This window comes from Hippichthys cyanospilos, chromosome 4, assembly GCF_059441005.1.
Source record: "Hippichthys cyanospilos isolate Australia breed blue-spotted pipefish chromosome 4, RoL_Hcya_1.0, whole genome shotgun sequence".
Lineage (NCBI taxonomy): Eukaryota > Metazoa > Chordata > Actinopteri > Syngnathiformes > Syngnathidae > Hippichthys > Hippichthys cyanospilos.
In genome coordinates this window covers 18,159,233-18,171,697 of record NC_142372.1, presented here as the reverse complement: position 1 = coordinate 18,171,697, position 12,465 = coordinate 18,159,233, and the positions used below count along the sequence as shown (strand labels likewise).

Below are 12,465 nucleotides of genomic sequence, written 5' to 3'. Positions count from 1 at the left end.
TTTAACTTCTCTCAAAAGACAAGAAAGATGGACATAATCTTGCACACTCTCAAGGTTGTGTTTTGTGATTTCCAGAACTACCCAGCACACTCTGCTTCTCCAGACATCAATGCCAGTCTTCCTCCCATGTCCAGCTTCCACAGAAGCAGCACGACCACTTCACCTTTTGTCCCTGCAACCCACACCCCGTCAGTCAACAATGCAGATGGGGTGTTGAGTAAGTTATTGTGTACTTGTCTTAATGCAATTACAGAAACTTGTTTAAGTGTTCGGCTAACTCACGTGCTCTCTGCATTTTTAAAGCCTCCACCAATCGGGGAAACGCCACTGGAAGCTCACAAACTGGAGATGCACTTGGCAAGGCTTTAGCCTCGGTGAGCTGCAACCACACAGCTGTTCCACATTTAACTTGGAAGCATTTTCATCTCAAATTGGATGGTACTGGATTTGTATGAATGTGCAAAATTCCACAATTAATTTTTTATCAAGGGAGAGCCCTTGATATAATTTTTTGTGCTATTATAATTTGTGTCAAGCTGTGGTGTATAATGTATTATTAAAAAATATATATATTAGTAGCTTGGGAACTGTTAAACTTTGTATAACATTCCTACTGACATGCATTGTTCCAATTTAAGTTTTTTCTGCATGCCATACTGGCCTTTTGACCAAAATTTTATTTTTCATTACATAAGATCGACTAAAACGTCTTTTTTCCTTCACATTTTTGCATATGATATGATTATATACAGTACTGCATCCTGCAACACCTGAAAAGGTGTGAAATGACATATTTGTACTCAAGTGAACATTTTATAAATTAGTGCAGAAGCTGGACTTTTTTTGAATGGAAAATATGAGTATAGTGTTGGTAATAACTAATTAAGTCTTTTATATTTGTAGACTCAATTCTATTAGCATGACAAAGCTGGAGTGAAATGGACACGGTTGGAGAGTGTGGGGGTGGGTGCACGGAACAGGGGCACTTGGGACTTTATCACTGCTGTGGCTCTACTCCATGGGCCACCCTTTGTAGAGTTTTTGTTCACCCCCCTTTTAAATTGACCATGCTTATTGGCCCCTTGCTGCCTGCGGGAGTGTGACTGATGAAGAGGTGGGGCTTCATTTGTTCCACTAAAATGGACCGTGTTTCACTCTGAATGCAGCGTCCTTGGCCATTTATTATTTGGTCAGAAGTCACGGTTATAAACAACTTGCGTTTGAGACATGTTTGGGGATTTGTGTTGAGTCTTATTTGTTTCTGACACATTGATGACCGCATTATTAATCCGTCTTAGTTTTCCACGGAATTGCGTATCTGAGGGTGTAGAGGAAAGAGAAGAAGGCAGTTCTTAGTGTAGAAAAGCTTAAATAGCCATTCTGTCTATTTCTCCTCCCTCCGCTTCCTCCATGCCCAGTGCTACACTTGCCTGATACTCCAAGTTGATTGAAAACGTAGAGCTGAAAGATCAAGATTAAATAAGTAGATTATTAATGAGGACATTCTATATCATCTCCAGAGAAGTCAAACGGTTTCCTGCCAGCTCAATTTGATCATTACTTAGCGGGAAAATCTCTATCTATATGCTGCTTTTTCCTGCTAATTAGCGAGGATCCATTTCTAGTGCCCTTTTCTCAGAGACATGTTCCATTACAGCATAATATCTGCTGATTGAAAGTGAAAAATTGGGGGAAGTGATTGTGTTTTAATCCAGCATTTGCTTACACAAATGAAATCCCGGTGGGAGTTGAAGACACAATCTCCTTGTAATTGGCATTATCATAAACCTCAGCATCACCGGTGTAACCCCAGCAAAGCATCAGATACAATAATGTTACTGTAAATTGACTATGTTTGCATGCAGTCAATATTCAGGATATTGAAACATTTCCAATATCTCCATTTCAATGCATATAGTTACACAACTCAGCACAGTAGCAAATTAATTGGTTTCCTCCTCACTCTAAATGCGTGCTTCTGAGTCAGTTTCTCTGTGTTTGTTTACTCCACGGAGAAATCAATGTATTCTCATTTGGCTTGCTAAGTGGCAATGTAATGTGGGTGGCTTTTACTTCTCTGTAAGACACCAAAAAGTCCCAGATTCCTAGCGGACTGAGCATGTGCAAAACACAATTCCATGTTCCGTTTGATCCCAAATGCATTTACATGACAAGTGGAATCTCAGGGACCTTATTCTGCTTTAAAAAAAAAAAAAACAAACAAACAAAACAATGATGAGCTTATTCGTTTTATTGTGCGCACTTATTGTACATGACATTAAAAACTCGAATATTGCCGGGTTCCGAAAGGTTTATTGACTCCGCGTAAACACAGTCATTGTCTTTTATAATCAATAAAATGTAACCAAATGTCTTCATATAGACACATTTTGTTTGCTTTTTTTCTATGAGGAAAATGGTTTTCATCACGTATTTAATTAAACTTGAGTTGACTCAATGTTGTCTATTTAATTGGCAGAAGGTTGGTAACACACAGTGCCAAACATGAGTGGAATAATGGTTTATGGATGTATACATCATGATGACAGTGTTGTTTGTAAAATCTCCATCAAATTATATATTTTTTTTTTCTGGAAGATGGTAACAGCTGTAAAAAGAATGGAGCAACATCGTATGATCGTGATCGTATTCAAAGCAATGTCCTCCAACATCTGACTCCACCTTCTTTCTGTTCCCACAGATTTACTCACCTGATCACACGAGCAGTAGTTTTCCATCCAACCCGTCTACGCCTGTGGGTTCCCCTTCACCTCTCACAGCCACAGCAGGCGCAGGGTCAGCAGGGACTGTGGTAACGGCTGCTGGCACCCCCTCTGGAAGGCCAGGTAGAAGCCAATTTCCTCTCATGTAAAGTACACAGAATAAAGAAGATGGTTTTTGGGTGGCATCAATTGCAGTATAAACTTAAGGCTCACGTTTTAGCAACAAACTGGTTTCACTGTAGCTGACCAGTATCCACTTTGTATCGGTAGAAAACCTTGATAGAACGTGAAACTCTTGCGGGATCCCATCAGACCATGAATGCACTGAAATCTGTGGTAACCTGCCAATTGAAACCTTTTGAGCCTTGGAGCCTCCAGTACTGAGCAAATCTTTTGCCAAGGCCAGCAGGAACTGAGAATAAATGCAGCCGTAACTCACAAGTAACTCACAAGTAACCTGTCTATCTAGTGACTTTATTTCTCTACTTCTTTTAGCCAGATTTTAGGGTGCATGCTATGGAAATGGGTGTCAGTTTTTATGAGATGTTTGTAAATGAGTACAAAGGAAGGAGGGTGTCCTGCAGATTTTGTGACCATCTGCTCTCAATCTGCACTTGTTGCTGGCACACCTCTTGCCTAGACATCATGCCATGCAACTTATGCAAGGTTGACAACACCTCCTGCACATTCTAAATCAGTACCTGACTTTCTGTGTCTACTATCTTTTATAGTCAAATACCCCACAGTGCTTCAGTGTGGCAGTTTTGAGCCACATCTTTCGCCCAGAGCTTTCATGTTGATGTATCTATGGCTCACTGACACGCATCTGTTTGTCTAACATTTATTTTGTGAAGTGATTGAAATGTTAATGACAAGCTCCGGAACAACAATGGAAATGAAAATGACTGAGGCTATGGCTTTTGAGCTGCTTAAGGATTTAAAAAGACTTATTTGAAGTGGTTTTGAATTGCATTGATGAAAAGTTTTTTTTTTTTTTTTTAACTGAGTAGAACATTGTGTGGCTTTTTGTAGCTTGTAATAATAAGCCTCCATTTTGGGTAAAGATTTTATGTTACACTTCAAGTTCTGGCCTTCAATATTATTTCAAGACATGGGAGGCACTAACGCCGGGAAAAATGGGGAGACACCAAGCGGGAAAGCCCAGTGTGTTATTTTAATGGACAGTTGTGTCAAGTACGGTAATGGACTGCTGACAGCTGTCTCTACCTATGCTCCCCTCATCCTCAGCTGTTGCCCTGCCCTGTGGACAGCTGTTCTTCTAACACATACCCAAACACATGCGCACACACACAGAGCTGCAAACCATCACTGCAAATGGGGGAAAGAACTCAGCACCATGTATTTTTAATGTGGATATACAAACGTGTGTTTCTCAAAAAGAATGCCAGTAGCATGAATTACAAAACAGACGGTCAAATGAAGAAATGTTTCCAGCACTTTGTGAAGTTAGTAACGCAATGATTTAGTGCAAATCAAGACAGGAACCATTCATCATTAGGGTTGCACCAAAATATAGAGCATTACTCATCAGATGTCTCAGCAATTAGCGCTGCCTTTTTTTGCCATTTTATTTTACTTTTTCTTTTTTTAAATAGCCATCAGGCAATGGAGGCATGTGAAGTTCATGACTTGCTCATCTGGCAACAAGATGGGCGCTAAACTCAAGTTCTTTTCATCCTTTTTTCTGGAGTCTGGGTTCTTTTATGCCAAGTGATGACAGAGAGCTACATATGAAGTGTGACATTCACTGGAACAGTTGAAGGAAAACAAGTTTTAAGCTTTTTTTTTTGCATTTCTTTTGTGGAATGGTTAATACAAAGCTTTCATTGTTTGGAACACTGCTTTAAAAATGATCATTTTTATTACTAAAGGTTTTCTCTGTTACTGGCATCTGTTATTCCCCATTTTAGTGGAAGTAGAAAGGAGGCATCATGAGGTGGAACCTATATTTCCGTTCTCTTCTGTGAAAAAAAAAAAAAAAACACTATAGGAAATGTGTTATAACGTCATACTTACCATAATATGCTGTAAATGAATGACTTGGTTTGGCTACCCTCCATCACACCACATAAATGGAAAGTGTCTCAGCCAATATTTCTTGCAAATAAACTGCAAAAGTTGTCAAAAGTCTATTACGGTTATGATTGTATATTATGTATGTATCGTGAGAGGTCTGCTAGGAATGTGTAGCAGAGTCCCCTGTCAGAAGGTGTGTCACCTCCCGCCTCCAGCAGAATTTATTTCTCTTCCCCGGGTAGGCGGGAGACATTGAGTCCGAGTGGGCCATGTTCTGTGTTTCCATTGTCGAGGCAGCTGATCAGAGTTGGTCGGTGCCTATCATGGCTGAACTCTCTGAACTCACTATTGGACACTATGGGTAAAGTCCTATCCGCTACAGGGCTGCCCTGGTTAAGATGTTTCTACAACATCACATGGGCATTAGGGACAGTTCTTCTGGATTGGTAGACCAGGGTTGTGGTCCTCCCTTTTTAAGACCGGGAAATCCCCCCCCCCGGTAATGTCTATTCAAGCTGCTGGAGAGGAGGGCCCATTGGGAAATTATACCTTGCATTCAGGAGAAGCAGTGTGGTTTTCGTTCAGGCCCCAGGTACGACCCAGGACACGCTGGAGAGACTTTGTCTCTTGGTTGGCCTTGGAAGGTCTGGGGTCCTCCCGAAGGGGCTGGATGAAGTGGCCGCTGTGACGGAAGTCTGGGCTTTTCTTCTGAAGCTGCTGCCCCTTCAGCCCAACTCCAGATAAAGCGATGGCTGGATGGATGGATGGAGTAACCATTATTGATGTTGATTTTCTTTTTTCCAAGTGTTTCAGTCATTTTGTTTAGTCAGCCGGGGGTCAGCTGGTACTGGTGATACATCCTCCCATTTTAATCAGTGAAAGCGTAATTAAAATAATCTAAACGATGAGGTGTTTGGTAAGTGAAGCTTTTTTTGTTTAATTTGCTGAAAAGCAGTGATTTTGGAGATGCGAGGATTCTGCACAACTGTGACATTTTGTAAGAACATCAATTTTAGGGAACCTACATGTTTAACACGTTGCCTAATAAGAAAACCCAAATTAACCCCAGTTTCATAAGGTAAACTTAAAATGTTAAAGTTTAAACCTCCAAATTTAATTCATGTGTTGTGAAGGAATTGTGTTGCAAATCCAATTTGTTACCGCTCATGTTCTTTTCCTATCTTGTCTAAACAAGCCGGTGATATAGGATATGGAAATGGGGGTGTTAAACAAACTCCCGTCCAGCTCGCATGTCAGGATGCTGCTCAGACGTCAGGAAATGATGTAATCTCCTCCTTAATGATAAAAATATCTCCTGACGCCCGTTAACTGGCATGCTGTCATGTTATGACACTTAGCTGTTGTTGGTGTAGTCAGTGAAGCAAGATGCAGCTATCAACCATGTTGATAGGAAACAAAAGCAGCGTGACTTGTGAACTTACCGACAGTGCACCTTTTGTCTCTTTGCTCAGGTACCAACCAGTGGCCTCGTTCTAGCGGACAAACACCTTCCTCTCCAAATTATGAGAACTCACTTCACTCACTGGTAAGTTTACTCCTTTTCTTCATTCTATATGGATGATCATTGCTCACTTGGCTTGAGTTATCATGACAATGAAATTTCAACAAATGTTTGCAGAAGATTAAGTGGAAGGTCAAGGATAACTGAACAATACCTGTCCCTAAGGACTTGCCATCTGTCTCCTGCTCCAGAGTTGACACTTGGGGGGATGGGTTCAATTCAAGGGACTGCTTGAGCAGCTGAATGCAGAGCTTCTTTTGCAGAATTCCTTTGCTGCCTTACTGGAGATTTAATTTCACCTATGCACATATTCCCTCACTCGATCCAAAATAAAAGTATGGGTAAGATCCAAGTAGCCAACGTTATACTTGCCTGAGGAGTTTGGAAAGCCCCATGACTACTTGAATTGGGGCTGAGCAACTGTCTAAACATGCCAGTTGAGGATTTCATTACAGATGAAGTGACTGATAGTTAATGGATTGAGACACTCTCTTTCATTTTACACAATGATAGAACTTTGCTTTAAGACAGCAAGTTTGCACTTGTTCCACATGACTTGGAACTATATATACATAAAGCATATGATCCGTCTGCAGTAGCGACATTGCAGTTATTTCATTCCATCAGCCAAAGAAGAGGGAGATACTTTTAAGTACTACAGTAGATTATGCCTACTGCCTCATACCAACAGGCGTCATGGGCAAATACAACTGCGGTGATTTTTTTTTTTTTTTTTCTAATTTCCATTTTGTTCACATGCATTTTCTTTGCAATCTTGCGACAGTTAAACAACAATTATTCAATTTTTTTTATGACAGTAAAATCAGTGGCCGCGTGATAGCCAGTCAAGATAACTTGTTTCCAAACTACTTACAGTTTGCCTTATACTGTATTCAAGTTGTGAATAGACTTTGATGCTCAAAATGAAAGAAGTCTCGAACGTCATAAGATGTATTAAAATAGCACACAACAAAACACTTTCATCCTTCCAGGATGATTGGTCAGCAGATGCACGCTTGTCTGCAAATCCTGTTTCTTCGTAAAGAACAATCTCTTTCTTGCTCTCTCTCAATGTATTTCTGCTCTTTTTTAATCCTTGTCTCATTTGTTTTGGACTTTGGCAGAAAAATAGAGTTCATCAGCAGTTACATGAGCATCTTCAGGATGCCATGTCTTTCTTAAAGGATGTCTGTGAGGTACTTCCAGCTGGCTATCTATAACATGTTCCATAAGTTGTTGTCCATTTTTAGTTGCTCTCATGACCTGAACATGCAATCGTTTTTTGTTTTTTTTTAATCAGCTTTTGTTGGCATTGTTAAGTTGTCTTATTAGCTTGCCACAATCTGCTTCAGTGCAGATGTTAATCCACTCCATGTGACTGCTGTTCATGTCCACATAAACAGGGATATTTGTTGATGTTTGGAGCTCTTGTGATCGTGCCTTTGAATTTTTTTTTTTTTTTTTTTTATCTTCATTTTCGAGGTCCACGCCATCCAATCAGTGTTTTCAATTTTCAGCCCTAATATGCTTATACTAAGCTGCTCTCTCCTTTTTCTCTTCTCTTTTCTCCTCCCCACCCCCTGACCCTCCATTCTACAATCCCTCTGCTCCCCTCAGTCGCGCATGGAGGATCGTCTTGACCGACTGGATGATGCAATCCTTGTTTTGAGGAACCACGCAGTGGGCTCCACTGCTAGTCTACCCAGCGACATCCACAGCCTGCTAGGACAGGCACAAAATGGGCAACTGGCAGCCATTGGAGCAAATTTCCCTGCCTCGGCATTGGCTCCCAGTCGGACAGCGGTGATGGTATGAAGACCTGATTAAATATGTGCATTTTTTGTGTTTGAAATCCATCTGGAGAGACAAATATGTTTTTAGGTTATATCTTACTGCTGCCACCTTTTCAGAAATAATTCACCACTATGTGACAAAAGCACACATCACACACAGAGATGTTACACTGACATTTTTCGTAATAATAATTACTGTTGTTTCAACCTCCATTTGAGTGAAAGGTGTACATACACCGGGACGAGAGACAAATTCAAAAACTTTGATTTGTATTTTTGTATGAATTGAGGAGATTTTTATAATATTTAAAGTTGAAATGAAAGTTAGACCTTGCAGCCCATCGTAATCAGGTGGATACAGCGCCCAAAAGTATTCAGCTTTCTTTAAAAAAACTCTTTTTTTTTTTTTCCCCCAGAATGGAATTTCATAATTGGTTGTACTGCTGAAAATAATAATTGTTTTCCAAAATTCTAAAAGAGGTTTTGTGATTTTAATCACTAACATTTACCACTAACTGTTTCGGAGACTTTCAAAATGTCTTTTATTTTAATTGACTAAGTTCAAAAACAGAAAGCAAATATTTTCTTGAACTTGGTATAACCCCTTGACACGGATAAAAATGGGTCAATTTTGCTGCTTAAATCATAGACACTAAACGGCATAATTGGAATATCGTGTATAGACTAGTAGGCATAGAACATATAATGATAAATAATTTTTTTGACAGCATCCCCTCCTTATGACTGATATGGCTCATACTGCTCATACCTGAAAGATTGTCAGGCTGGGACAATGATATCAATTTTGTAGTGTCAGAGCATGTTTTTGGCTATCTGTACAGTTATTCAGTACACTAGTCCTATTACACTATTCCAAGATCAAGACCACGGTATCTGTATTGAAAGAATGAAAAATAGGGTATGGCCAATGTTACAATACAAAGGAGCTTTACATAATATTATGATGAAATTCAATGATTTATTTAAATGAGACATTTTTGGGAAGTCTTTGAAAACTGTTTACACAGCCCATTCAGATCAATGTGGAGGTTCTCAGTTGAGTTTGTCGTGTTTGTTACTGAGCGCCATGCTGTGGCACTAATGTTGAGCGATTGTGACTGCCAGATAGAACATACTGTGTTTGCACCGACACAGTTCTTCCTGTGTGGGGTTAGCTCTCCTCAAACAGGCTCACCAGCCTCAACACAGCCAAAGGCTTTTAGTCTGGATGACAGCCCGCACTCCACCCCCCCCCACCCCCCTCCCCGCTTTTTTTCTACCTCTTTTCATCACTTCTTTTTAACAAGCAAGGAAATCTGAATGGTTGGAAACGTGTGTCTGCACCCCGTGCCTTCTCAGCTGTATGATAATTAGGGCCAGCCATGAAAATGGCAGCCTTCTTTTCTTGCCAGAACCCCAGCTTTCCCCCCCTCCCCCTCCTGTGCACAAAGACTTGTTAGGGCACCTGTTGAGAGCACAGCAACGATTAGTGTAGCATCAATGAAAGGGAGGGTTTTTGGGTAAAGGGGTTAACAGAGGCCAACGGTGACAGGGGATTACATAAATAAACATTTGGGGGGAAAGCAGGGAGATACTTCCTCCAACCTCAGAGATAGTTTTCCTGCTTTTTCGTGGAGGTAGAAAGAGAATTGAAATCGCCGGGGGGAAAAGAATGTGGTGAACATATGAAAGGTTGGGGATTGTTGTACTGCATGCTGGTTGTTGACTATTTTCCACACATGATGTGTACATAATTATAGTGTTAAGTCACAACTGGGGAGTCCGTTTAGTTTGAAGTCTTTTGAAAATGAACAGCAGAAGAAACTTAAAAATAACTTCCTTTTAGACATGAAAAAGTCTTAGTTGTGGTTAAAGACACTCATGAGTAAACCGTCTCATAGTGCTTGAAATGATAAATGACTCATTCGATCCCATACTTGTTCTGTTCTGTATAAAGTCGAAATCCCCCCCCCCCCCCCCCCCCCAAATTAATGGATGTTTAAAGACAGCATATAAACACAACAATACTTTATTTTTAGAGTCCCATAAATCTATTTATGCAATGATTGCAATGACTTTATAGTTGCCTTTCTGTCAACTCAAAGTTGTGTGGCAAAAGGTCATCTTTAAATTTGGATCATATATGTTTTCTACCAATTATCTTGATAATTTATCAAATAATCTGATAAAAATGTAAATAAAAAAAAAATCTGGGCTTTTCTGCTGAAGCTGCCGCCCCTGCGGCAACTCATGGGTGGGAGGGAGGGACGGATGGATGAATGTTTGAGAGGTGCAGGTATTGGTTTTGTCCACCCGAGGTCACCATGTTCATTTTGTAATGTAGCATCTTGACGGAGTGTATTTGGTTTTAAAAGGCGGGGCCTGGCCTGATTAGTGTCATAGGCCACTTTTTAGTGGGATTATTTTAGTTTTTTGATCAATTGTTACAGCCCTGTGTATTACTTCATTGAGTTTTACATGCATTAACTTTAACTAGTTTTAACACACACTGTACCAGTTACCCATACCAAATTCTTCCACAAGATTCAAGCATTTCTTTCTTAGTGTTTGCACTTGTATTGTTGCGGTTTTATTGAAAGAGGATGTCAACTTCTCATCCTCCCGTTATGTCGCAGAGTTCTTCCCATGCTGACGACACTGCTAGCCTGAGCAGCCATGGTGGCCTGCCAAGCACTGGATCCACGTCCAGTACAGAACTCAACCATCAAGTTGAAGCATTCAGAGGTCTGAGTTGACACTTACCATACTTCTTTTCTACTCATTTTTGTTCTGAAACACAATTTACCTTAACTCCTCTTTTCCCATCTCCTGCTCCTTTTCCAGGTTTGGCTGGTCAGGTGGCTACCACGTTAGCGCTAAAGGTGGAGAAGCAGGACAAGGATGACATGAATGATTCTCTCTCGGCTGATGACAAGTCAGATGATGAGAGCGACAGCCTGAAAACCCAGCGCGTGGGCACTCGCACAAGGTAAGGACACACCATACAGGCAACAGTATTTCATTTTGAATCAAACGTTTGATGTGAATTGTGATCAAATAATTACAGTCATAGTTAAAGTGTTATTTCATTAAATGCTTTAATCTAATATTTAATCCTGAGTTGTCTGTGTGATAACTAGTAAATTTGTCTTTAAGAAATACCCCAACGATACTGTTGATAAAGGTGGAGTGCTATGCATCCTTTCTAAGGAGTTTGATTATCACAAAAATGGCTCAATTTGGACCTCCCACATAAATACAAAGCATCAAGCTGTGACTAGAAGTTATTTATTTTAATATCTGTTATCATATGTTATTGTTATTCTGTTATTATACTTTTGTCCATAAAGTGAGCCGAGCTCCAATTAGTATACGCAAAGCAAACTTAATTGTTGACGCGCTCATCAAACATTAGTAAATACTTGATGAAATTGTTCGACTTTAGTAATTTGCTTGCTGTAGTCCAAATCAAGCTCCCTTTTCAAAAGTGTCTTCTTGTACCCCGCAGTCTAACTGAGGATGAAGACCTGAATCCGGAGCAAAAAGCAGAACGTGAGCGTGAGCGGAGGATGGCCAACAATGCCCGGGAACGCTTGCGGGTGCGGGACATCAATGAAGCCTTCAAGGAGCTGGGCCGCATGTGCCAGCTGCATTTGAAGAGCGAGAAGCCTCAGACTAAACTGCTCATCCTCCATCAGGCCGTGGCGGTCATCCTCAGTTTGGAGCAACAAGTTAGAGGTCTGTGTACCAATGAAACAATACCACATATTTATAGTTTAGAGAATTTTGCAAAGTTTGACAGATCACCTAATTTATCCTGTTTATCAGACATTTAAGTTTGACAGATCACCTAATTTATGCTGTTTATCAGACATTTCTGTAAAATATTCAGTAACACAGTTTATTCAGCTTCTGGGACCCCACATGACAATAGTATGGCGAGCGTGGAGGAACATTACCTTAAGCAGCTGTGAAAGACAAGTGCTTTTAATTGTTTCTTTCTGCTACTTAAACAGACTCTGGGGCTCAGTGAGCTGTAACTTGGCAAAAATATAGTTTTGAGTATGGCAAACAGTTAAACAACCATACCAACCAATAATTCTTCTCTATCTTAGCCTTTTGCCCAGTCAAAAGCTCCGATATGAACATGTGTGAAATCAAATGAATCTGACCTCACAGTATTTATGTATATTTTTTCCCAAGAAAAAGTGTAGTATTACAGGAATTAAGTGATATTTTGTATTCGAAAGAAATTTAATTATTTTTGAAAATATACTTCATTGTATTTTGGTGGTGTTGTTTTTTTAATTCACTTTTTACAATGTGACTTCTTCCCTCATTTAACTTTGCTATCATTACAGTATATCACTGTGTTATCTTTTAAAAACCC

The 12,465-nt window shown here is 40.1% G+C and overlaps 1 protein-coding gene across 1 annotated transcript in view; it reads left to right on the top strand.

Annotated features, from left to right (window-relative positions):
- tcf12 (transcription factor 12) overlaps positions 1–12,465 on the top strand; it is a 76,933-nt gene that overhangs the window by 58,994 nt on the left and 5,474 nt on the right. The window contains exons 11-19 of the mRNA XM_088413025.1: positions 76–217; positions 304–374; positions 2,702–2,846; positions 6,233–6,306; positions 7,407–7,478; positions 7,900–8,091; positions 10,712–10,820; positions 10,920–11,064; positions 11,584–11,813. Coding sequence (XP_088269151.1) covers positions 76–217; positions 304–374; positions 2,702–2,846; positions 6,233–6,306; positions 7,407–7,478; positions 7,900–8,091; positions 10,712–10,820; positions 10,920–11,064; positions 11,584–11,813 — 1,180 coding nt within the window. The remainder of the gene's footprint in view (positions 1–75; positions 218–303; positions 375–2,701; positions 2,847–6,232; positions 6,307–7,406; positions 7,479–7,899; positions 8,092–10,711; positions 10,821–10,919; positions 11,065–11,583; positions 11,814–12,465) is intronic.